This window comes from Cloeon dipterum, chromosome 4 (genome assembly GCF_949628265.1).
Source record: "Cloeon dipterum chromosome 4, ieCloDipt1.1, whole genome shotgun sequence".
Taxonomy (NCBI): Eukaryota; Metazoa; Arthropoda; class Insecta; order Ephemeroptera; family Baetidae; genus Cloeon; species Cloeon dipterum.
Window position 1 is genome coordinate 33145764 of NC_088789.1, and position 24327 is coordinate 33170090.

The following is a 24327-nucleotide window of genomic DNA, read 5'->3' on the forward strand; positions in this document are numbered from 1 at the left end:
TTGATGTATTTTGATGAAAAAATGGTGCGCGTTAAAATTTCCCCAATTGACAGACAAAAAACAGTTGAAAAAAAACCACAATTCCAACTTTTGCGTAGGTCTACGTTATAAAAATTGAATTTTTTATTTAAACTCAAATTCGGAACTGAAGATATCGATATTTTTTATTTTTTGCATAGCTTTTATATTTGAAGAGCACAAAAATTGATTTGGAAATATTTAGAACAGCGTTGTTATTCCAATCTGTGAAGAAAAGTTACTCATTTTCTGCCGCAATCTTGTCTCTAGCACAAAAGGGAAAGCGCGTTCACGTGCACTTGAAACGCCAAAATTATTATTATGAATTATAACCAGTGTTATAAACCCTTTGTGTCCCAAGTTCGATTCGCCAGCTAGCAAGTACTAAAATTTGGAAAGCAATAGAAACTCGTTTCAAAAGCGCAACACGAGAAATTCAGTTTCGTTCCATTTTTCCCGCTGACGCGTACTTGCAATTTAGCAAATTGACGCAAAAAGGTGTCTCTTCAACCAGCAGATCAACGAAAAAACCCCAAGAAACTGCTCAAATTATCAGATTCTCGGTCTCACCATAAATAACGAATTTATTATACATTTACGCAAGAATCCGCCACTGGCCAATAGAGTTTCCACAAAAGGATTCAAACGCTGTCGGACGGATCCCGACGAGATCAGGGATTTGTCTCAAAATATTTTGACCAAAACTTAATATTAACAAAATAAATTGCTGGCACTCGCCTCTTGAAATTACTTATATTTTAAGCTCCAAGAATAAATGATAATAAAATCGCCAGAAATGTACCCATCGATCCTCTCTGAGTGAAAAGCAGCGCTGTTCATTTAAAAATCACGATTTAAAAGCATAGATATCGCATCACTGAACTAAAATTTCAAATTTCGGCTGCGTTGCTGTGATTTAGATTACAAAATGAAGACGAATATAATTAATTATGTATTGAGGGAATTAGGCCGACGGCGGACTCGTCCATGTCGGCCGGCGGGCGGGCTGCCTACCGAAACCGCGCATTGTTTATTTTCCGCTAAGGCTGATTTTAAGTTGGCAATTCACGTCGCCGGCGGGCGCGCTTGCCCGCCTCGATGATAAAAGAAGCAAAGGCGAAATTGACAGAATTTCTCGCACCTGACAATCAGTGCTTGCAGAGTCCAGAAATTTTGGATTCCAGAAATTTTGCTGGCAGAAGAAGAAGTGGCGGTGGCTTGGATTCTCTGAATTGTTTTTGCGCCTATTCCAGCGTTGCTTAATAAAAGTCGCCACTGCCCCTCTCCTTCGCCTTGCGAGCAAAAATTCTACACTTGTCTTCTTCTGAAATTTAATTTCATTCGTCTTATGCCTGTTGCCATCGACACAAGTGCTTCGCTATTCAGTGTGGTTTTTGCGATCTTTGGACAGTTTGTTTTGTCGGACGGACAGCAGCTACTTTTCCAACCTATCAGTTATTTAAGGGACCCGTCCCGTATTGCCAAGTAGGTATCGTTTTTATTTGTTCAATGTGTCCGACACGCGCGGTTGCCAATCAAGGCAGGCGGGCCAGTTTTCAAACTCGTATTGATTAAATTTGGCAGTCTGCAGGCGGCAGTTTTTCTTTTGGGCTCATATGCTTGGAATTAAAATAGTGAAGGCGAAACGATATTTTATTTGGAAATGCGGCATCAACAATAAATTTAAAAAAAGGCTTTTAATGCGCAAGAAGAGAAATGGTTATTATTGTTAGGTAATTCGATGAAAAGGAGAGCGCTCCGCAGGCCACCGAAATTCGCATTTTGATAAATGTGCGCGCTCGGGAATGCCAAAAAAGTCGGCTTAATTTTGCTGCATTTCTGCGCCTTGCATGTTTCTCCTTTCCAAGCAAAACTCTAAATATCCAGTACTTGTTTATTTATTATGATTTATCAATTTTTTTACTTTTCGGCCGCTATTATTAAAAAAGTTTGCGCCCCAATTTTTCTTTAAATACACCATTGGAAAGAGGCTTCAGATCAAATTTCGCCGCAAATCACGAAAATAAAAAGCAAAGAGCGCGCGCGAATCGTCGGTCGTTTTTCTCCCTGTGCGCGGCTGCCAAACGAGAAAGGAAAGTCGCACACATTTCGTTTTTGCAAGTTGCGACACCCAAACCGACCAATAACAAAGGATTGACAACGCACTGCGCCTCACCGGCGGTGCAGACGTCACAAGGGAGACAAAAAGTGGCTCGCCCAGATAGATAATAGTTTTACTTTTTTCAACAATATTTGACGTAAAATAAAGTTATTATTTTGAACACGATTTTACTTAAATTAACTTCTCTTTTTAATATAATTTTTCTTACTTTATTCATTAATATTAAAATTAATTTCCGCATAAAAAATCTATGCTTTTAATTTGGTTTATTAGAGCATCAAAATATTTTTTGGACAGAAACTCTTCTTAGATTCCAAGTTGTTTAATTTTCTAATTTGGGTTTTTGAAAGCAAAAACAAAATTAAATACTTGGATCAGTAAAAAAGAGGACAAAGAGAGCGTGATAAGCAATTAAATAGCGTCATTCAAAATTGGTAAAAAGCCGGGAAAAGGCAAGTAAGTAGCGTGGGTGCGTTGCCTGCTTTTTAACACACGCAGCAGTGCAGCAGGAGGGAAGGGAAGGGAAGGGAAGGGGAGGGGAGGGAAGGGAAACAGCAAGCAGCGGCAAGACAGATTTGCGGGGCGTAACCAAGTCACTATATATTGATATTCACAATGATATTAATTAATAATTTTATTTAATGCGAGGAAAATTTAACTGGATCAATTAATTATTTGTTCCAAATTGTAATTGGGCAAAATAATTAGCAGAAATCAAGGGGAAGGTCCGCCTTTGATGTTGGTCTTCGAAAGCTGGACGAAATTTGTTGCAGCGAGGGGCTCTAGCAGAGAGTAGCAAAAGCTGCAGTGCGCAAGAGTTTAAACAAATTGCTCGACGACATACACGTTAACTTTGCGAGAGCGAGCAGAGAGCTGAAAAGGAGAAAAAGAGAAAAAGAGGCCATTTGCTCGACAAAGCAAATGTCGTTTTCTCGGACGAATTTATGAATGCGCTGACCAGAAGAGAAACTTGATTAAGAGCGTTTTTGTAGCGCACCCGGAAATGTTATTACGAAAAAGCCACGCATAAATAACTTTGTGCTGCCGACGGGAATTCTTTGTGAGTGATTAAAAGGCGTAAAATCACGTAAGATGATTTAGTGATGCGGCAATTCGGCAACGGAAGATGTCGTTTAAAATGAAACATGCCTAAGAATAAAGAGATAACTTTTGTATGGTTGCCAGTCGGTCTTTTTGATATTTTTGTTTCTTTACTAGAGTTTGATTGTAATTAGGGGCATCAATAGTATTGCAAACTGCCATTTTTAATTAAAATAAATATTAGAAAAAGGGAAAATGTGGTGTATTGTGGGACGAATGAAATCGGCGCCATTTTGCCGTGTAAATTTTCAAAGAAACTGCAGCAGCAACCCAACGTGAATACTGGATTTTGAAGGTTGCTTACCTAGATTAATTTTGATTGCTGGCGAGTCAGTCGTTGCTAAATTGAACAAAAAATTTACTCAATCAAGCACTTTCCATAGCTTCTGGCAGTCAATTGTTTGTCTCAATTAATGGCAAATTAACTGAAACGTACGTTTAATTCTTTAGATCTATAAAATCTTTGTTAGTTTAATTGTGGCAGTTGCCGCCACTCCCTGGCGCAAGTCAAACTCATATTCTGCAAAATCAGCAGCAGCACGGTTTCGACTCAAAAATTATTTCTCACATTACTGTTCCTTCACAAAATGATCGGAATTTCGTTGCGTGTGATTTGCTGGCTGCGTTCCTTGAATTTTTCTCTCGGAGGGTGACGAAATTTGGAGAATCCGTTGAATTCGGCTTCTCAACCGTGTGCGTGAGGCCTTTCAACACGGGTCGCATCTTCCGAGGTCACCACAGACCCACAATATATTTTTCCCGTGTTTTCCGAGCCTGCAGCTCTGTCACATCAAGCTGCAGATAATAAATTACGGCGTTTGTCCTCGCGTTGCTCGCCTCGTTCCGTTTTTCTGATTTGAGACTGACTTCACAGTGAACAAAACCGGAGCAACGAGAAATATTGTCGTAATTTCAGCGGGGATGAGAGCAGCTCTCTCGTTTCCTTCACTGTTTCGTGCAAATTAAAGCAGCGGCTTCGTGCCAAATTAATGGTACATTTCACAAGCCAGTTTCAGTGCAGACAAAAATTTATATCAAAGAAAGAACAATTCACATTGTTCCGTTTCAAAACTAAAACATTAATTTAAATTAAATTTGGAATATTTTCGCCCCATGGAAAAAATTAGAGCCCAAAGCACGAAATTTTCTCTGATAAATCCCAAGGAAAGCTCACTATTTGCTGAAAAAATTTTAATTTAACTTTGAACCAACCAATGATTTTGAGTTTTCTTCCCTGCAAGGCGAAAACAGTCAGGAAATTAATTGCTTTTTGAGAGTGCATATTAACTTGCTAGCCTCTCATGGCGGGCAATTTGCCGTGCAGGCTAAGAAATTTATTTTTTAAACTCTTTGTCTACTTGAAATTCAACTTATTTTTTGGGCTAATGATACCCTTCACCTTCGATCCTGGATTCGACCTTTTTATTTAACAATTATTTGGCAAAGTTTGCCGAGGAAAGGCAAGCAATTTGAAGCACTCGGTGCAAACACTTCGGATTATCTAAGCGAGGAATTTGACAGGAATCTCTGCCACTGCCGTGCCGAGAGAGAATTCGTTACGCGCGAGCGCCGAAAAAGAAACGGAGAAAAGTGCGAGAGAGAGAAGGAGAGAGAGTACCGATATGCGTCCCGGGGGAATAACGCACACTTTCCTCTTCCGCCGAGCAAAAAAAAGGAGTTACGCAATTCTCTTGGTGTATGTTTGCCGAGTGAGTGTATCGAATGGAGAGGCGTGTTGCCGCCACAAACCGAAAAAGATCCGAGGAATCTCTTTAAAGCTGGCAAAGCAAACAGCGCAGGGATGTACCTGCATTTCCGAAACCTCTTTTGGCGATATTCGTTCACATTTCATGCCATGATTATATCACTCTTCAAAATAACAGAATGTTTATTTCGAACTGTATAATTGTGTGCTACACGGTTGCAAATCACCGTTTCTATAATTGGCGGCTTTTGTAACAAAACGAGAAGGAAGCACAAATCATTATTTTCTTCGAGGAATAATTAACAAGGGCATCGAAGGAATAAACATTTACGCACCACTTGCAATTAGAATCACGTTTTCGCATTCAAAGTACGATGAGTCAATGACGAGTCAGCTAAGGAAATTGTCAAATTTCCTTTTTTAAGCTATGTTTCTTGACAAATTAGGCAAATACATATTTATTATTAGACACCAACGGCGCACAATTATTTTTTACATTTTTTGTAACAGATATCTTTGGTGAGAGACATTGGTTTTTGTTTGGAAGAAAGTTGACTGATGTGGACAAATTTAAGTTATTATCGGATACCCATTGTTTCTCGATTATCCCATTTTTTATTTTTTATAGTCACACGCTCTGCATATAAATCAAACCAGTTGCATAGAAACCTTGAATGAGAGTATTCTTCGTCTCGGTGGTAGAAAAATTAATTTGGCACTTCGGCATGGAATCGAGGTAAAATATTGGAGACTCAAATCCTTTAAACTAATTTAGCAACGATTATGTTCCCATCTAGCTGGTCACACGTGGTTTTAGTTATTTTATCAAAGTTTTCGAAATTGTTATTTAAAAAAATTCCTCTATATCCGGAGAAAAATTTACACGAAAATTATAAAAAGATAAAATTTTGACATTTCAAAATCAATACTTGAAGACTCTGATATTAATGAATATAGTTGGAGATGAAATTGGGCAAAGCGTCGCCGAATTGGAGTCGAGCTCCAAACGCGCAGGAAGCTCTCTGTCGTGTCGCGCGCTCAACATACGCTCACATTTTGACAAGAGAAGAGCGTATCGTGATAGCAAAGGCAGTGCAATACAAATTTGGCTTCCAAAGTTTGTACGCTTTGATACAGCGAGCAACGACTATTTAAGGAGGAAATTAAGTCCCTCATAAGCCAACAAGCCTTTGATGTGTCTTATCAGTAATGAAAAATCTGTCAAGAAACAATTTCCGATATTTGAAAATTCTGAAAACGTCTAGAAGAAATCTTTAGTTTAGAGTAGCCGCAATACCATGATTTACTTTTAATCTCCATAAATACCCTCTGAAACTCTATTATTAATTTTTGTTTATTTCTCAGCGTCGAAATAGGTGGGGAGACCAATTTTTTCTTCCATGTGTGAGTGTGAATGGTGACGCTTCAAAGTGTCAGCAATGGAAAATTGGCAAAAATAATTGGACGGCTGGTGCACACGCACAAACACGCGTGGCTTCAAGTTAAAAAAATGGTGCTTTTTACTTGGCTGGGTTGCGTAAGGAGGTGGTTTGAAATGAGTCGCACGCGCGCGGTGTCATTTCAATTGCGATGCTTGCTCTTCTCTCTCAGGAGCGTCAACAAGCAGCACGCAGATCGGCCAAATCCTTCGGCGACTTTGAATAATAAACCGAAAATACCGTCATTATCATTTCCAGTTGCACTTTTCCAGGCCTGGCGAGGCCCCAAGCGGCCATGTATGTTGTGGACAAACGCTGTTTTTGAGCTAAATTTTCTAAATTAATTAAAAATCGAGTATTTTTACGCCGCAAGTGTGGCCGTTTTTTGAGTCCCGCCATAACTGATTTAAAGAATTTGAATTAAAATCGCGAGTGCAGATTTTGAAGAAATCGATTGAGAGCCTGCCTGCGCCCACGCCACAATTTACGTTTAAATGAACACGCCGATGACTAATGTCGAGTCTCGGATGCAAAGCATCAGCTGGCCGCCAACTTTTGTTCGAAATCGCGCGTGCCGACCAACCACAAGAACAACACTGACTCTGAATCGCCCTGCAAGTTGCGGAGGTAGCAGGCGCAGGCGGAGGCGGAGGCTATCTTTTGTAGACGCGCGCTTACTTTTTTGTTGACGCATCTACTATTTAGCAGACACGCAGCTTCTGGGTCAAGAATGGCGAGCATTTAAAGTCAAATAATGTCTGAGATTGCGCCAACTTGAGCCGCCCCCAGTTGCCCCAGGGGATGACAGCCCCCAAAACATGAACCGTCGTCTTATCAAAGACGACAACACGCAATCTGCGAATCCTGACGTAAACCTCGTTATTCTGAACAGATTTTCAGTCTCAAAACTTCAACCTAGGCCGTGACCTAATTGTAAACCACGGCACTCTGTTCAGAATAACGAGGTTTAAGTTACATTTCTCAATAAGCGCCAATATTTCAAATCAATTTGTTTTTCACTCGAAATGTCCTCGGATTTAATTAATCGTGGGAAACTTTTTTAAAAAATCGTATTTTACAATATAATAAATAATATAAACATGAAGAAAATAAGATAAAATGTTTAAAACACGTGATCTATGTTTAAATATAATTTTTTACATTTTTATTTTCTCAGGTGACGAACAACATCCTTTTGAGCCTGGCCATCAAGTGTGATCGACAACGTCGACAGATTTGATAAAAACCGCGTAGTTCGACTCTTGGTAAGTTATCTCACAATATTCTCAATTTATTAGTACCCCGCACGTGTCCCTGTTGTTCTTTTAGCTCTTGAAAACTCTCTAAATATAATTTTATTATGTTCATTTTTTTTAAAATAGAGCGGCGGCAAGATATTTTCGAGTTTTGACTTGATATTTTTAAAAATAAATAAATTTAAAAAACAAACTAATTAAAAAGTTTTAAATTAATTGAACGTGTTCTCGTGGCGTCGTTCAAATGGACACGCGTCGATGTTATCTCCAGAAGGTGCGTCTATTATTTTATTTCGTAGACGCGTCTACAATATTTAGGCAACGCAGTTCTCATTGTCAGGTCAAGAAGAGCGAGGATTTGCGTCCAATTTCTCAGATGTTGCGAACTGGGTCCCATGGGGGTGACAGCCCCAAAACTACAACCGTCGTCTTTTATCGACGATGAAAACACGATCGTGAAGATAGCCGCTCGCGAGAAGGGCAATTCCCCGATTGACCGCGCGGCCCAAGTTGGCCGCCAGACCGAGCAACGGACCGGCCGATCAAAACTCGTTTGAATTTGTTCCTCAAAATGGCACGGCTCGTTGTGCGTCGCGCGATCTGGGTTCGCGCATTCGCAACAATTTGCATTTTTCCGCAATCATCAGGGCTCACCAATTTTGCAAATTGCAGCGTTGGTTATTTGCGCCATAAACGACCGAAAACAACTAATTTTTTCACATTTGTCCGATTTTTAATTCAATGTCACAAGAAACCATATAAAATAGCGACTTTTACCTGGAATACCAACCAAAACGACCTTTTTCAGGGTAATTCGGCCGGAAATCCTATCTGCGGCACGTTCTTAATGCTTTTTTCTGCGATTTCTGGCACATTTGACGATACACTGCGCGCCTGTCACCAACCTTCCTCAGGTCGCACCACCTGAGAACTGTTTTTACGTGGTTTTGTCGGTATCGCCGCCTTGGAGTGAATTTGGCTCTGGCAGAGAGCCGCAACGGTGCGGCGCCGCGCAGCGCCACAGCAACATTTTTCCGTTTCCGCGATTTATTTTCAGAATTTAGAACCGCACTGTGGAGAAGGTGAGCTCCCGCGATGATTTTTTCTTTAATTTGGACCGCAATTCGTGGCGTTCGCGGCCCGCCAGCAGCTCTTTGGTCTGCCAACGCAGACTCGCGCTTCGCCAGCTCGGCCGCCGCGGACGCCTCAGGACCGCGCTCCACCTGAACATTCATTTGCAATTCCTCCGCTGTTAATTAATATACATACTTAGAGGGAGCAGTTTTTGCTGGTAATAAAGGGTAAGGCGCGGCTACAAATATTCTTTTGATTTTCGAAGGTAAATTAAATCAATTCAATTCGTGTCCGCGCTGGTCAAACCACTACTTCCGCGCGGCCAAGAGTTGATAAATCGCTTAACACTCCAAAATTCAAGTCGGATCACCGCCCTTTCCCGCTAGTAAAATAATATCGCCTACCTTGCGTCCCTGGACCTCCACAGGTCACGAAACCTACCTTGCCTAGGCTCTCTTTTTCGTTTCAGATTTTAGCGTGAAACCGCACCGCGCTGATTGGTCGCGAAATTTTGACTCTCGCGGGCGGGAAAATCAACTAGAAGACCACTGCCACATAAAAATTAGATTTAACGCGGCTACAATTGCTCTAATTACCAGAAGGTGGCAGGAATTTTTTAAAATTGGCAACATTGCAGCGGACATGTGCATTAATGGTGCTGCACGTTACTCCAGCTCAAGAATTTGTTGCACTGTATTACGTCACCCGAGTGGCGCTAGCATTGTCTTTTTCCCGCCAACTCTAATAACAATATGGCGGCGATCAGACCAACGAGTCACGCATGCGCATCAATGATGGCGCGAGAGTTGTGCCGTGTTACGTCATCAAAACAATATTTTTCCCGCCACGTCTGCGAAATTCTATCTTCTGTTTCGATTTCCAGCAAATTTTCCGCTCAAAATATCCTCATCGCAAATGGGCACGTCGTCAACAGCGCCCGCGAACTCTAATGACAATATGGCGGCGGAGATGAGACCAACACACGCATGCGCAATGAGGTTCAACGCGCTTTTTCCTCTAAATTAATTAATCAAGCCGACTTATTAGTCATTTTCAGGACTATTCAATCCATTCCTACGCTCAGATTGCACTGTTTAACGCTATTTGTTCCATTTAAAGTTGAATTTTTCAAAAGAAATAATAAATCAAATCAATTTTTTAATTAAAAAATATATACAGTTGAGAGATGTCAAGATTGAACAAGTACCTGGGCAAGAAGGAGCTCATACTGCTGCCTGAGGAGGCGATTGTTCTCTTGCAGCCGCTGTCTTGCCGCGCGTTCGAGTTTTTCGCGCCGCTCCGACGACTGCATCAGCTCCTGATGAGATCTGTGAATGTTCGCCACTTCTTCCTCCAACTGCAGACAAAATTATCAATGCCAGAGGCCGCAGACTAATTCGGGACGGACCTTTTGGCTCTTGGCGACCTTCCTGAGGCACATCTCGAGCTCTGCCTTGAGGTAGGCGGTCTCGTTGACCAGCAGCTGCACCATTTCCGACTCGGGCAGCCCGAGTTCGAGGCGGCGTCGCGGCTTGGCCTCTGCTCCTGGTCCTGCTGCTGCGTCAGGTCGGACTGCGACCTGCTGAGCGCCAGCCGACCCTGCAGCGGCGCCGGCGTCGAGTACCTGTGCGCCAGGAGGCGCGCGTGTCTCTCGGGCGACACGTCGAGCACCGGCAGCCGCCTCCTTTCGCGTCCTGCTTCATCTCCTTGGCCAGGTGCTTGAGGACGCGCGACTTGCTCAGGTAGTCGGCCGGAATCTCGTTGAACTCGCGCGTTTCGCCCTGCAGACCGCCCAGCCCGCCGCCGCCGCCGCACAGAGTCGGTGACGACGACGCCAAAGACGACGGCAGACTCGCCTTCGAGTGGCTCGACGCCGCGGAAATGTAGCTGTCGCGCAGACTGGACAATCTGCACACACAAATTTAGGGAGAAATTAATTAGAAAGGCGAAGGAAACGAGCTTGAGCACCTGTTGGGCGAGAGCGAGGCCCAAGGTTCGAGTCCCTCCTCACCATTCGCGTGGACGATGAGGGTGTTGTAGCTGGACGCATTGTCCAGGCTCAGCTGGCGGCCAGGGTGAGGCGCCAGGCCGTCGGCAGGCTGCAAAATCGCGTAAAATTGTCGAAACACGCACGGTTACGTAAAACGCAGACCTCTCCTGCTTTTCCTGTCCCTGAGGCTCCTGGCGGGCGGTGTGCTTTATGAAATAGCGCTCCTCCTGGCTCAGGTTCTCGGTCGAGGTGGACACGTCCGTCTCGGAGCCGCTCAGACTCGTCTTTTTAGACGTGGGTTTGTCGGCTGCTGGGACACAAATACATTCGTACCCATAACAATGCAAAATTCTGTGCGAATTCGCGAGGAAAATGGCACGGCACCTGCGGCAGGTTTGGCCGGCGCCTTGGCTTGCACGGGCAGCATCGGCGGCCTCCGGGCGGGGGCGGATCGCTCAGGCCGATTCGCAAGCCGTCGCCTCCGCTTGCCGAAAAATCGTATGTATTTCTGCTGCCCGTCGCTCTCATGCGACATGCGTGTTAGTCACACAGCGTTGCCAAACTTCCCACGTCGGACGTTGCCGCCCACGCCCACTCTGTTTGCGAATTCCGATTCTGATACCGGTTTTTAAATTCATAAGCTATATTATTTTAAATGTGTTGAATTTGTAGGGTTATATACTCGCTTCAATTTTATTCTTTTTTTGTTTTTTCACAGAGCCATGACCGCCCTGCCGCCTGCTTTCGAGCATCGCCTGACACCGGCTGAGTGTTTTGATTTGCCAGCAACATTGGCAGCCCTGACTCAACAGGCTGGTTTCACGGCGACAGGTGCTCTCAAGGTAAGTCGAAATCGCTCCGGAAATAAAAAGTTTTTTGTCAACATGTTATTTTTAATCGGGTGCTCGCTCAGCACTTTCCTACTTTCCTGCGTCTCGTCCAGCTTGAAATCTTCGCAACAGCTGTGCAAAGAATGTCGTTGAGTTGAAATATTTGATGTCGTTTTGTGTCAATGAAATTTTTTTTTTAGAGAACAAAATGCAAAGCTAAAGTTAGCTTCTCTCTGCCACTCATTCCTTTGATTCGGGAATATCATTTAAAAACTTGGCAATATTTTTTATTAATTTTATGAGAAAAAATTATTAATTTAAATTGTTCTTTCTGCTCGGTAAAGTGTTTGGAAGCTTCTAGGCAAAAGGCATACATTCAATAATCAATCAGAAACCGTTTGATGGTTTTTATTTAATTTGGTGTCAATTAAAGCCATGCAATTTATGTTTTGTTAAGTCTTATAGACGGGACGGTCCAGCGTGGACTGATGGTTTTGGACAGTCCAAATAAACCCAGTGCTAACACTCATCCTCTTTGTCCTGTCCAATAATGGATTAGTCGAGTCAAGATCAGTTAAGGTTATTCGAGCGCGGCAAAATGGTACTTGGGAGAAGTAGTTTTTATCACAACCATCGAAAAGGTGAATTTCTCTTTATTCAAACCTGACAAAGGACGAGTCGAGTCAATTCAAGGACATTTCGACTGTGTCCTCTCCAAGACGGGTAAAGTCGAGTCCAGTTTCGGACATTTAAAAAAAAATAATGGTCGAAATTAAATTTTTGTTTTTGAATGGAGGGTGGCAAAAAGGTCCTTGCGAGAAGCAGATATAATTTAAACTATTGTAAATGTGGATATAATTCAATTTAAAAGTGGTTTCTAATTTTACCAAGGGCGATTCGGGTGTCCCGTCAATTCCAGTTTAAGACATTTTCACCAAGTCCACTTTGGGACGAATCAAGTCAAGGCTATAGCTTCAGAGACATTTCAATAATTTTTTATTTTATGATTTTTTTTATTTTGAAATCTAAGAGTAATATAATGGAACGGACCGTGAGTGCAAATTTCGCGATATTTAGTAAGCCCCTTCATCAATTTTGTAATGGAAGAAACGCGAAAACCAAAAATGTCGACGCGGCACCGCGCAGCGCCGCCCTGATTTCAGCCCGAAAATGAGCATTGCGCCGCGGATATCGTCCTTGGTTGGAAAAAGCGGGCGTCATGCGCTCCGAATTATAAATTAAGTTGGGAAAATTTCTGCCATTTTTTATTAGATTTAATGACAACGGAAAAAAATGGAAAAATTCAAAGTGGCTTCAAGTTTTAAATTTTGGTTAATTGTGCTATGCATATTCCAAGAAAATTCCCAATAATAAATTTAGAAATTATTCAAAGAATGTTCCAAAAGTGGAAGCAAAATTTTCAAAATTGCTTTTTTCCGAAGTCAAAGTTTCGAAAAAAACACGGAAAATGTTACATTGCTATAACTTATCTTAGAATAAAATTAGTTTTCTGTACATTTTGCTACTATCAAAGAATTCATGGGGCCAAAATTAGTTAAAATTCAGGCGCTATAATTTTCACATTGAGAAAAAAATTTGGTTCCCATAAACAATCATTCCATGCATAATAATGTTTTATTTTCAATAGTTTTATGTATTGAAGCGCTTAAAGGGGAAAAAATAAAGTGAATTGATGGATTGCAAGGGGGAGGCGGGAGAGTGGTCAGCATAAGAGTCCTTGTATTAGAGAGTTGTGCAGAAGGGATATACGAACGCGCCTACGCCCCGCGCATCTCGGCCGTCCTATCTTGCCTCATATTAAAATGAGTTTGCGCCGGTGGCTCTGTGGCAGGGTTATTGAATGCCGCCCACCGCGAAATTGGTGTCAAACGAAAGAGCACGAGTTAAACTACGTTTAAGGTCGGAACCAGGCTTGCAAACCAATTGGTGTTCGAGAAATCCGCTTCGCAGAAACGCTATTTTGGCTGCGAGAGCTGCCCGCTAGCGCCACGACGGTGCCGCCGGCGAACGGAAGACACGACACGTTCCCACTACCACCAGACACCGGCGCGACGATTTCATGCGATCTCATTGGTCGGCTGCCTACCACTTAAGCAGTATAAGGTAGTAAAAACTGTAGCAGCCGACCAATGAGATCGCGTGAAATCGTCGCGCCGGTGTCTGGTGGTAGTTGGAACGTGTCGTGTCTTCCGTTCGCCGGCGGCACCGTCGTGGCGCTGGCGGGCAGCTCTCGCAGCCAAAGTAGCGTTTTTGCGAAGCGGATTTCTCGAACACCATTTGATTTGCAAGCTTGGTTCCGACCTTAAACGTAGTTTAACTCGTGCTCTTTCGTTTGACACCAATTTCGCGGTGGGCGGCATTCAATAACCCTGCCACAGAGCCACCGGCGCAATTTCATTTTAACATGGGGCAAGATAGGACGGCCGAGATGCGCGAGGCGTAGGGGCGTTCGTATATCTCTTCGGCGCAACTCTCTAATAAAAGGACTCTAGTCAGCATATAAGCAACGGCGGGCAAGCCAGCAGAGGCAGCGCAGGGATGGGGAGGGAGAAGGCAAGCTGTCTGCTGTCCTGCTACGCCAACAGGACCCTCTCCCTAATTCCAGAAGCTTCCATAAAGTATCCTCTATTCTCCAGCAGCAGAAAATTCTCGTTGCGTCACCGGCGTCAATCGTCAACCGTGTTTTTAGTTAATAGTTTTGGTTAATTGCGGCTGATTTTTCGACCAGCAAGAGGCCATAGATGTTGGAGAAACTCTCTTATCAGCAAATAATCCAGGTAGGTACTTGTAATTTGGTTATTTTGGTCTCGCCGCTGGTTTGACAATGTCTTTCCCCGATTTGTTCCTTTTTAATTAGTTATTTGTAGGGTTGGGAAACTTAGACGATCGACTATTTTTTACTGTGCTCTCTATTTCTGTCCAAAAATATATGAAATCTTCACGAATCATGAAAAATGAAGACAATTGACACCCACTGAAAATCGTCTAAAACCGTCTAAATTTCCAAAAATAGGCAGTTTGCTGGGAAAATTATCATGTTATATAATATAACAGAAAGCAACGTAGATTTGCCGCGATTATCTAGGCTCCCAGAGCCATCTCTGCACGGGTGGATTTTTTCACCCGCACCCACTCACGGATTTCTAAATTTTAACCCGCACCCGAAACCGCACTACCGAAACCCCGAATCTTCATATTATAAATTTTGCTATTCACCAGTTGCATTAAGCCCTTAGTGTTCGAAGCCGCGACCAGATGTCACCACCGTATACTTTCGTAATAAATTTTATTTTAAGGAACTTCCGCTGTGATTTCAGACTCAACTCTTCTACTATGCATTCTTCACTTAATTTATTTTCTTTTGACGTGCTGAAAACCAAAATCAGTCCAGCCATTCGCCGTAGAAACGTCGGAAAATATCTTATAATTCAAAAAGTGGTTTTTCACGTTTCTCCGGCGATTAGCTAAACCGATATTGGTTTTCAGCATGTAAAAAAGGTTAAGTGAAGAATGCACAGTGGTAGGATTAAGTCTGCAAGTGTGCCTTAAAATTGAAAGTATACGGTGGCGCCATCTGTTGGCGGCTTCACAAAATATTTCATTTTTTTAGTGCATAAACCCGCAACTGCACCGCCAGAAACGATAAAAAATTAAACCAACCCGCTACGCGGTGCAGTTAACCGCGGGTTTAAACCCGCACTCTTACACCAGTGCAGAGCTCTATTAGATATATGTTGTCGGTGGTGTAATTTGTGTGACAAAAAATAATAAAAATAAATCGTATAAGTACATTTTCCTGCTTTTTCCAACAAACTTTAGTAATATTTAAGTGAATTATTTGGCCCATAATTTGAATAACTGAAAGAAAAACGGAAAAAATATCGAAAATGCATGAAATTGGCATTAGAAATCACTATCAGCCTTCTCAAAACAGTCTAAAACCGTCTAAATCACCAAAAACAGTCTTTTGAGGGCAAAAAGCGTCTAAAAATAGTCGACTATTTTGTACAAAAAAAAAAAAAAAAAAGAGTCTAAGTTTCCCAACCCTAGTTATTTGGCCCCTTTTCCTTACAGATCCGACCCGTGCCCGCAGCTTGCTCTCGTGACTACAATGCAACCGTTGCAAGCTGCGCAGCTTTTAGTTATACGATCATTTCATATCATAATGTAATGTAAATATACAACGTACATTATTCACGATTTTTCGGTTTGATTATATTTTAGTATCCAAAGTGTGTTGTGACGTATGTACATTCGTATTTGAATACATATTCACTTGCAACTTGCACATAACGTCATTAACGTCCTGGTCCCGCCGGGATCCCTGCGCGGTGTGCTGTGTGGTGTTGAGAAACCGCAAACCGCACACCAAAACCGCAAAAAATCGCAGTTTTGGTGTCGAAAGTGGCGGTTGCGGTGTGGTGGTGGTTTTGAGAGTGCGGTTGTGGTTTACTGCGTAAAACCGCAAAATGTTTCGCGTCCAAATTTTGTCACAAGAAAACATGATAAAATCAAATTTTTCCCCTGATTATGTTTAAAAATTTTCTTTTGAGTTTTCTTTAATAAGTTAAATTTTTTCCAATTGCAATCTTAAAATAATTTATTTCGGAATCTAACAGTAATTTTGAGAATCATAATGAATTTGGACAAGTTAATAAAAAAGGGCCATCTCAGGATTCAATGTGCTGATCCTTCGATCAAAGGACGACGATGAGCTGCAATTCCTGTTATCCTGCCAATGAGGGTATCAATTTTTTTAATTTCCTCACTTCTATATTCCAATAAAATCTTTTTAACAAAATATAAAATCGTATACGGAAAAATCAAATTGTTTGCACCAGTTTGGTAAAATTCCTTGACGTTCGAAGTCATGTGTAGGCGTTCGATTTTAGGGCAATTCCACCGCGATTTTTGACTCAATTCTGCTGCTGTACTTCTGCTTGTAGATTTATTTCTTTAGACGTGCTGATGCTGACACAAAATCAGTCCAGCTATTCGCCAGAATTGTTGGAAAAGATATCTTCATTTAAAGAAAGTAGTGGTTTTCACAATTCTATGGCGATTGGTTTAACCGATTTTGGTTTTCAGCACGTCAAAAAAATATATTAAGTGAAGAATGCACAGTAGCAGTATTGAGTCTGCAATCGCAGTGGAAGTGCCTTAAAATTGAAAGAAACCACTGACGCTATCTAATGGTCGACTCGAACACCAAAAAGGCTTACAGAACTGGTGAAATCAGTTATAAAATCAAAAAATATTACAGAAAAAATAGAAGAAACCTTCATCTTGAAATTATGCTAGAATTTCAGTTTCCATTGCGGTTTTTGCGGTAAACCACAACCGCGGTAGTGGTTTTGGCATTTTTCAATCTCTGCGGTTGCGGTGTGGTTGTGGTTTTGAACCTCGCGGGCGTGGTGCGGATGCGGTACCAGAATTTAACACCGCGCAGGGGTCTCCGGTCCCGGCAAAATTGCGCAACGTTCAACAAACACCCAAATTTTATTCTTGTTTATTCTTGCCATGTCATATACATTATAAAATACAAATAATATCAAATATCAAAGTTTCACTGTCGAATTGATTGTTGCCCTTTTCTTGCAACAAGGAAATTTGCGTTTGGTTGTTGTTGGGCAATTTTGCCGGGACCAGGACGATAACGTACATATGTACACACGCAAGTTTGTATGAATTCATTTTTAAAAATGCGTATTTGAGCCAGGGTTGTTATTATTTGCTTGCCAACAATATTTTTCACCACTGGATTTTAACACTCAAGTTTTACTTTTAACCAATTTCTTGCGCAAGATATGATTTTAGTCCATAATATGTAAATATTTTCCCTGCGAAAATCTAAAATTTGTGATTGAAGCGGTCAAAATTTTCTTTACCACGAAGAATTTTACTTTTAAATTGCCAGTATTTGCTGCCTCAATATCTCGAAAAATGTCTCGTTAATTTGCTATTCAAAAATTATTGAAAACAGGTGCAAACGTTGCCTGCAAGAAGAAAATTGTTAAAAACTCAATTTACAATGCACTGGATTTTTTCGAAATTGCGGCTTTTTGCATCCCTGATTTGAGCAACAAATAAGCCGTGCAATATTAACAATTATTATATTCTCTGCATTTTTGTTCAACGATTGTTTTACAATATAAGTGTACATGTTTTGTATTTTATATAATTACCCAATAACCCTCTCTTCTTATAAATAATATTAACAAAAATATAACATTATGCAGATACATACACCAAGTAGTATTTAATTTTGGGCTTCCAATAATTAGCAGAATTTCTAAATGACGCCAAAATGAATTGCTTTCTTTCGCGTTACATGTATGCAAATGTAAAACATGATATAAAAATGGCGTCCATGTGACGTCTTTTCCTGGCCCGTCTAAAATCTGTCCAAAATATCAGTCCTATTTCCTTCTCTTTTGCACCCTGCAGAAAATTAGCCCAACCGTGGTCATTACTGGTCCCTGTGGGCCACGAAAGGCATATAGAAGGCCCAAAGAGGCCGTAGGGCCCAGCAGGACCGTCTGGGGCTAGCCGGGCCACGCGGGTCCAGTTGGTCCAAAACTGGTGTAATTCGTCCCGTCCTTGATTTGGCTCATCCGTCCATTGTGTCGAAAACACGTCCAAAGGTCAGACATTAGTCCAGGTGCGTCAGTTGGACGAGTCTAGTTTCAGACGTCCAATGGACGAAATATCACTGGGACATGCAACCCGCTTCACCTCGGAGGGTTCTCACTTGCCTATATTTTCAAGGATTGTGTTGGATTCTAGTGTGCATTAGAGGATGAGAAGATTTTTGAATCTGGGATGTAGGTTCTGGCGTTTCGGTAGTCTTCTTTGAATCGAGTCTTATTGTTAGGCAGGTCCACCGGAGTCCAGGTTGCAAATTTTGTTGGTTTTCCCGTCGGTCAGAAGTCAGCGTGTCGTCGAAATAATGGCAGCCAAATAAAAGATTCAAAAAAGAGGCGTATAAATTTCATTCCCGCGTATTTTGTTACATTTCCATGAGCCTGATGTGCCATCTAACGGCCGATTCACCAAATACCGGGCTAATTAGCTTTTCGAAGATATATATCAATAAATATATTTTCTGCTCGCTCGGTTTTGGCCAGGGTTTCGTAGTTGCAACTGAGCGGTTTAATACCTTGTTTTTTTGCTCCTTATTGCTTCAAATAATTTTTACATTAAGGCTGGGGTTGATGCTTTTTTGCAGGCGATAATCCCTGCAGAAGTTCACCTGCATAATTTGGATGCAGTTTTCGCGGACAAAACCTTGTCCTTGAACGTGAAGCACCAAAAGCTTGCTAAGAGACGCAATGGAAATGAAATTTACACCGCTCTCTGCTACGATACAAGTCGGCGATTTCTGCATCAGTATAGGGAGGACGCTCTCAAGGAAGAGTAAGTTTTTTATTCTATTATTTAACTCTGTTTTTTATATCTTCATAAAAATTGGAAATATAATTATATATATATCTGCAAACTGGAAATCACTTACGGAGAAATTTAGGCATTTGTTGTTTTGCGCTGCCGTGCCGGTTGGCGAACAGCCGCCGGCTCCCCCTCCCACGCTGAATTACCGCTGCTGCCGCTCTCCCCTCCCGCTCCTTTGTGTTTATAATTCGAATGATAGTAGAGCACTGTGCGGTACCAACTTTCATTACCATGGCGTAGCCGCATTTTTTTAAAATCAAAAACCCGCAACCGCACCACAGCCGCAATTTATTTATTGATTTAGAACAAAATAAGTTTGTTTTGGCAAGGCTTCAAATTTCATCATATTTGCGCGAAACTCCAAATCTCAGGTTTTAACCATCGTAATGGCAATAAAAGACTCGTCTTGACGTCCCCTGAGCAGATGAAGAGTTTAGGGGTTCTTACCTTCTACCCCTATACTTTAATTTAAACCCCTCGAAAAAGAGTAAAATTTTACAGCTGTGGAAAAATTTATAATTTTATATTTTATTTAAAATTTTTTTTCAGTATTGGTTGAATGGTTGGGGTGGTAATTCATAAGGAATTTAGGGTGATTTTAAATGATTTGAAGCCAAGTTGATGCAAGTGGAAGCATGTTTTTTTTATTAAAAATTTGGCAATGTGGTTGAAAGGGGATGAGGGTTAAAGCTCCACCTCAACACTTTGCCTGTTTAGTAGAGGTTAAGTTGAGTCTAACGGTGGGAAATTTTGTGCAATTCTGATGGTTAGAACCTATGATTCAGAGGTTCAAGGAACCAAAAAAGTTGAAAAAGGTTTTTTTTATTTTTAAAAATTAAATCTAGAATAACGCCAGTCTGAAAATTTAGCCTGCTTTTTTGTTGCGGGCACACTTCCAAAGTGATTCTTGGTCCGATCAACTTGTCCAGTAACAGGCCCGTTGCGTTTATGATGTATCGCTATAACGTTGCAGTAGTTGATAGGCTTGAAATTTGGATTTAACACGTAATTTATTCAAAGAAAGGATTATTTATTAATATTTTTGTATTATCATAAAGTGCATTTTCCCAGATATTACATCTATTGTTCTAACTTCCTTGAAGACATTTGGACGATGTTATACAGCGTTCCCTTGAAAATTTATATTTATTTTAATACTAATTTTGTATTTTTTTTTCTTGCCGGAAAATGCAAAAAATAGCGGTGTTATCCAATTTGTTAAAAAAAACAATTCTGCATTTTTGCGCATTGTAAACTTGGCGAACCCTGACTTACTACTAATACACATAAAACAGTCGCATAATATTAAAAATGATAAATTTTTGCCTCTCAAGATTTGCGATTTTTTTGCGGTTCCACCGCAACCGCAAAATTTTAACCGCATCTGCAGTTGTGGTGAGCGGTTTGCGTTTTTTTGTATCAAAACCGCAACCGCACTGTGCTCTAATTAATAGTGATTTTTTATTTAAAAAAAAAAATAAATTTCATATCAATTTAACCCTAACCATCATATTTTTCCATATTCTTCAAACCGAAAGCGCCGGAAAAATCCAATTTTTCAATTTTTACTGGTCACGCCCTCTTATTTGAGCAAAGGAAATTATTTGCTTTCGGGGAGAGAAAAATTATGAAAATTAAAAAGTAAGAAAAGATAAAGAATAGTACTTTTAAGTCTTGAGAAGAGTTTTTATTTTGTTTTTAAATTAAAGACTTTCGTAAGGGTTTGACCCGATTAAAATTCACCAGTTCATTAGTAGCGTCAAAAACTTAATTCAGAAAGCTGATTAATTTTCCAGTTTTTTATACATCGGACAAACGTTTCTAAAATTTGCTATTTTCACGCTAATTTTGTCTGAATATTTCAGTCGGCCCTTAAGGAAACTTAAAATTTTTTTCGGTAAAATTTAAAATTGCAGCAATTTAAAAATGAACCCACCCAAAAATTGCGTCCAACTTCGCGGAGATGAACTGCTCCTATATTGATTTGAGAAATAAATCGACAGCTTACATAGTTAGCGATTAAATGTGCCTATTTACTTTGCTGGATGTTTTTAATTATGTAATTTTTAAAGGGCAAAGTACGACGCCGGATTGTTGCTAGAAACCAAAATGTTGAACGGCGTAAGCATTTTCTCTCCAGACCTCAATTGGCGGGCAGATTACGCGTCGGAGGTTGAGAATCTTAACATAGTTGATGAGAAACTAGAGGTAAGTGCCTAATCTAACCATACACTTGAATTAACATCAATTTGCTTAGTCCATCCACCCGCGCACATATGGGAAGGCCGTGTCTAAACTGTTAGGGGGCGAAGCGATTGGCATTTCAACAACCATGACGTACTTTGGCAGTGTGGGGTCCTTATTCTTCCCTCACACCGAGAATGCCGGTCTTCTATCATATGTGCTACACCTGTCCGGGGCCCCCAAAGTCTGGCGAGTATGTGCCCCTCAGGACGCAGGACTCGTGGAGGAAGCGATAGCTGCCAAAATTGGGGCACGGTGCCACCATTTGGCACAAAAGGACATTCCCCTTGACACGATAGAGCTCCTCGAAAGAGGAGTTCGGATGTTTGAGGTAGGATATGTTTTGAAATTTTTCTTAAAGATTTCGTCTTTTACGAAGTTTCTGAGCACACCAATCGATTCTTGAGGGTCCAATTTGTAAGGCAAAGTGGATATTTTTATTTTGTGGATACCATTTGTCCCGCCAAAAATTATGAATGTGAGAAGTACGCGCTTCGTCAGAGCTGGTTTGAACAATTGCACGAATGACTTCTTTTTCAGATCCAGCCAGCTCTGTCGCATGCGCACTTCTCGCATTCATATTGTTTTGGCGGGAAAAAATTTACACTTTGCGCTGCACTTTTCGGTCAGAAGAAATATCTATTTTATTTAAATCGACCCTCAAGAATCAATTGGTGTGCTCAGAAACTTCGTAAAAGACTAAACCTGTAATTAAATTATGTAAGCTTAATTATGTTGTTTGTCGGTAAAATCAGGTGATACAAAAACCAGGGGAAATTGTCCTGACAGCACCCAACGCATTCCATTACGGCGCGAACCTCGGGTTCAATGTGTCAGTCGCTGTGAACACGGTTTTTGATGTCAAGAAGTGGCGGCAAGCCCTAGTAAACAACCAGACGGTGATTTGGAGGGAGAACCCCTGCAGCAACCCGAGCTGCAGGGGGAATGAGGACAATTTAGACATTGGACGCATGATCGAGAACTCCAGACGCCTGACTTTTGAGGACTTGTTCCCCCCAGCGCCCAAGTAATTTATGCTACAACATCTTTTGACTATTTCATTTGAAAATCTCGTCCTATTTTCCAGCCTTACTGTCGATAATAATGTGGGGCCTGCTGAACAAGCAGACGTTGCTGGCCCGTCCTCTAGCGCGTCCTCTGGCCCGTCCGCCGGCGCTTCCGGTGGCGCGTCCCGTATTCAGAAGCGCAGCAGACAGGTAATATACTAATAATCACTATTCACTTTCCACAAATGCTTTTCGCAAAGGGAGGGGAATTCCGCAACGGTGCACTCTTTGAGCTCAGGTGGCAGGTCGTTCCACGGTTGCACCACTCTGAAGGAAAAGGCCCGCTGGCCGAAAACACTACGCACTGGCGGCGGCTGCAGTCGCTGGTGCCGTTCGTTTGTGTCGCCTCGCAGCTGTCGTCTCTCGATGATGCGCGCACGGTGGTTAAAGTCGATAGCACCTCCCTCGCATTTTTTTAAAACGTTCAGATCTGTGTAATTTAGGTGCATTTGTATGGGCATAACGTTCTCTTCTTGCGGCGGTGGCGCACGTCGTCCGTGGATAAAGCGCATTACTAATATTAAAATGTTTAAAATGGGGAAATCTACGCGGGAAAGTTTTACTTATGTTGCAGACAAATGTTGTAATTTTTTTCTACGTTGTTTGACTGTTAGGCTGCCAAGTTGAAAATGAAAAAGATACGCAGGATAATGAGGAGAGATGGCAATTTGGCTGCAGCTGTCCAGGATCAGAAGAAAGATGGCCCGTCTGGTTTCAGACATATGACTGCCCATCAAATTATAAACCATGTGTTGCGCACCAGGTGGGACAAAAGAACGCTCGACTGGCTCCGGTCATCCCCGACGAAAGTAGCCAGGCACTTCCGGGACAGGTACATATATAAATTAATAATTAAACAATTGCATAAACCCATGATATTCCAAGCCGCCAACAGTTGGCGCAACCCTATATTTTCAAAAGAATTTATTACATTGGCACTTCCGTTGTGATTTCAGGACCGCGACCTATCAATAGATCTGATGCCGGCTTGAAGACAAAAGAAGTCATCCAGGGAGCCCTTTGGGTCCAAAAACTTAATACAAATACACAATTCAGTCACAACATTTTTCCTGTTTTTTAAATGTGGGTGTCGGATCGTTGTTCTTTAATATTGTTATTTATTTGAATTCTTTATTGTTTTTACATTACATTGTTATTGTTTATTTTTGTTATTTTATATTGTTATTGTTTATTTTCATATTTTTTATTTATATTTTTTATCATTAATTTTCATATTTTTTATTTATATTTTTATTATTTATATTTTTTATCATTTATTCATATTTATTTAAAATTTTATTAATTTTTTTTGGTTCTTTACATTGAATTTAAGAGTTTGCTGCGAATTGTTTATCTAATTTGATGTGCATTTTGTAATAGTTTGTACCTTTGTCTGAATTTCTCTGCATACTAAATTTCACGGCTTAATTGTATTTTTGTTATGGTGTGCACCACTGCGTTTTGTAAATATTTCACATTATGGCCTTAATAATAAATAAGATTATTGGACAAAAAAATTCCCTTTTTTATTTTTAAAGTTAAATTAATACTCATTCTCTCCCAAGCCATTTAAAAGATTAAAAAAGGTCAAATTTGGCGATTTGCGAATTTTTTGTATTTATGCCATGAATTGGAGGATGACGTGCGCGGCGCTGGACTGGAGCCGTGAACGATGATTGGGGGGCCAGCGACCACCAGGTGACGATCGAGGACCACGGCCACATTTCGGGTGAGTCCAATTTCTTTTACTTTTTTTCTGTTTCATTTTTACCTTAATTTTCCCTTATCTTCTTAATTTCCAGCAGGGTCGTGCCCGCCTGTGTTTTTGACGCTTGTGGGCGTGACCCTGCGGTCTCCTTTTTCAATTAATTTTCCCTTTTCTTCTTAATTTCCTCGCTCTCCTGTTCCAGCGGGCCGCCGACGGAGGCGCCAGTCTGCGCGTGCGTGGACAAGTGCCGCGTCGTTCTCACGCGAATACCTGAGCTGGACGCCCTGACGAACTGCTTCAACC

The 24327-nt window shown here is 41.3% G+C and overlaps 1 protein-coding gene across 1 annotated transcript; it reads right to left on the reverse strand.

The window, feature by feature from the left end:
* Positions 1–7312: 7312 nt before the first annotated feature.
* On the reverse strand, positions 7313–10825 carry LOC135943848 (uncharacterized). Its single transcript, XM_065490515.1, has 5 exons — positions 10684–10825; positions 10124–10623; positions 9923–10072; positions 8547–8864; positions 7313–7333 (listed from the first exon to the last, which is right to left on the reverse strand). Exons 2-5 carry the CDS (start codon positions 10205–10207, stop codon positions 7313–7315), a joined length of 573 nt encoding a protein of 190 aa, XP_065346587.1. The 5' UTR covers positions 10208–10623; positions 10684–10825.
* Between the last annotated feature and the right edge of the window lie 13502 nt (positions 10826–24327).

What these genes read in the sequence shown, in the direction of transcription:
- LOC135943848 (XM_065490515.1), bottom strand. Translation starts at nt 10,207, where the DNA reads ATGGTGCAGCTGCTGGTCAACGAGACCGCCTACCTCAAGGCAGAGCTC. An exon ending in AGGTCGCCAAGAGCCAAAAG is followed by an intron (nt 10,073 to 10,123) that starts GTCCGTCCCGAA and finishes TTTTGTCTGCAG; the next exon opens with TTGGAGGAAGAAGTGGCGAA. An exon ending in GGTGGTGCGACCTGAGGAAG is followed by an intron (nt 7,334 to 8,546) that starts GTTGGTGACAGG and finishes TATTCTGAACAG; the next exon opens with AGTGCCGTGGTTTACAATTA.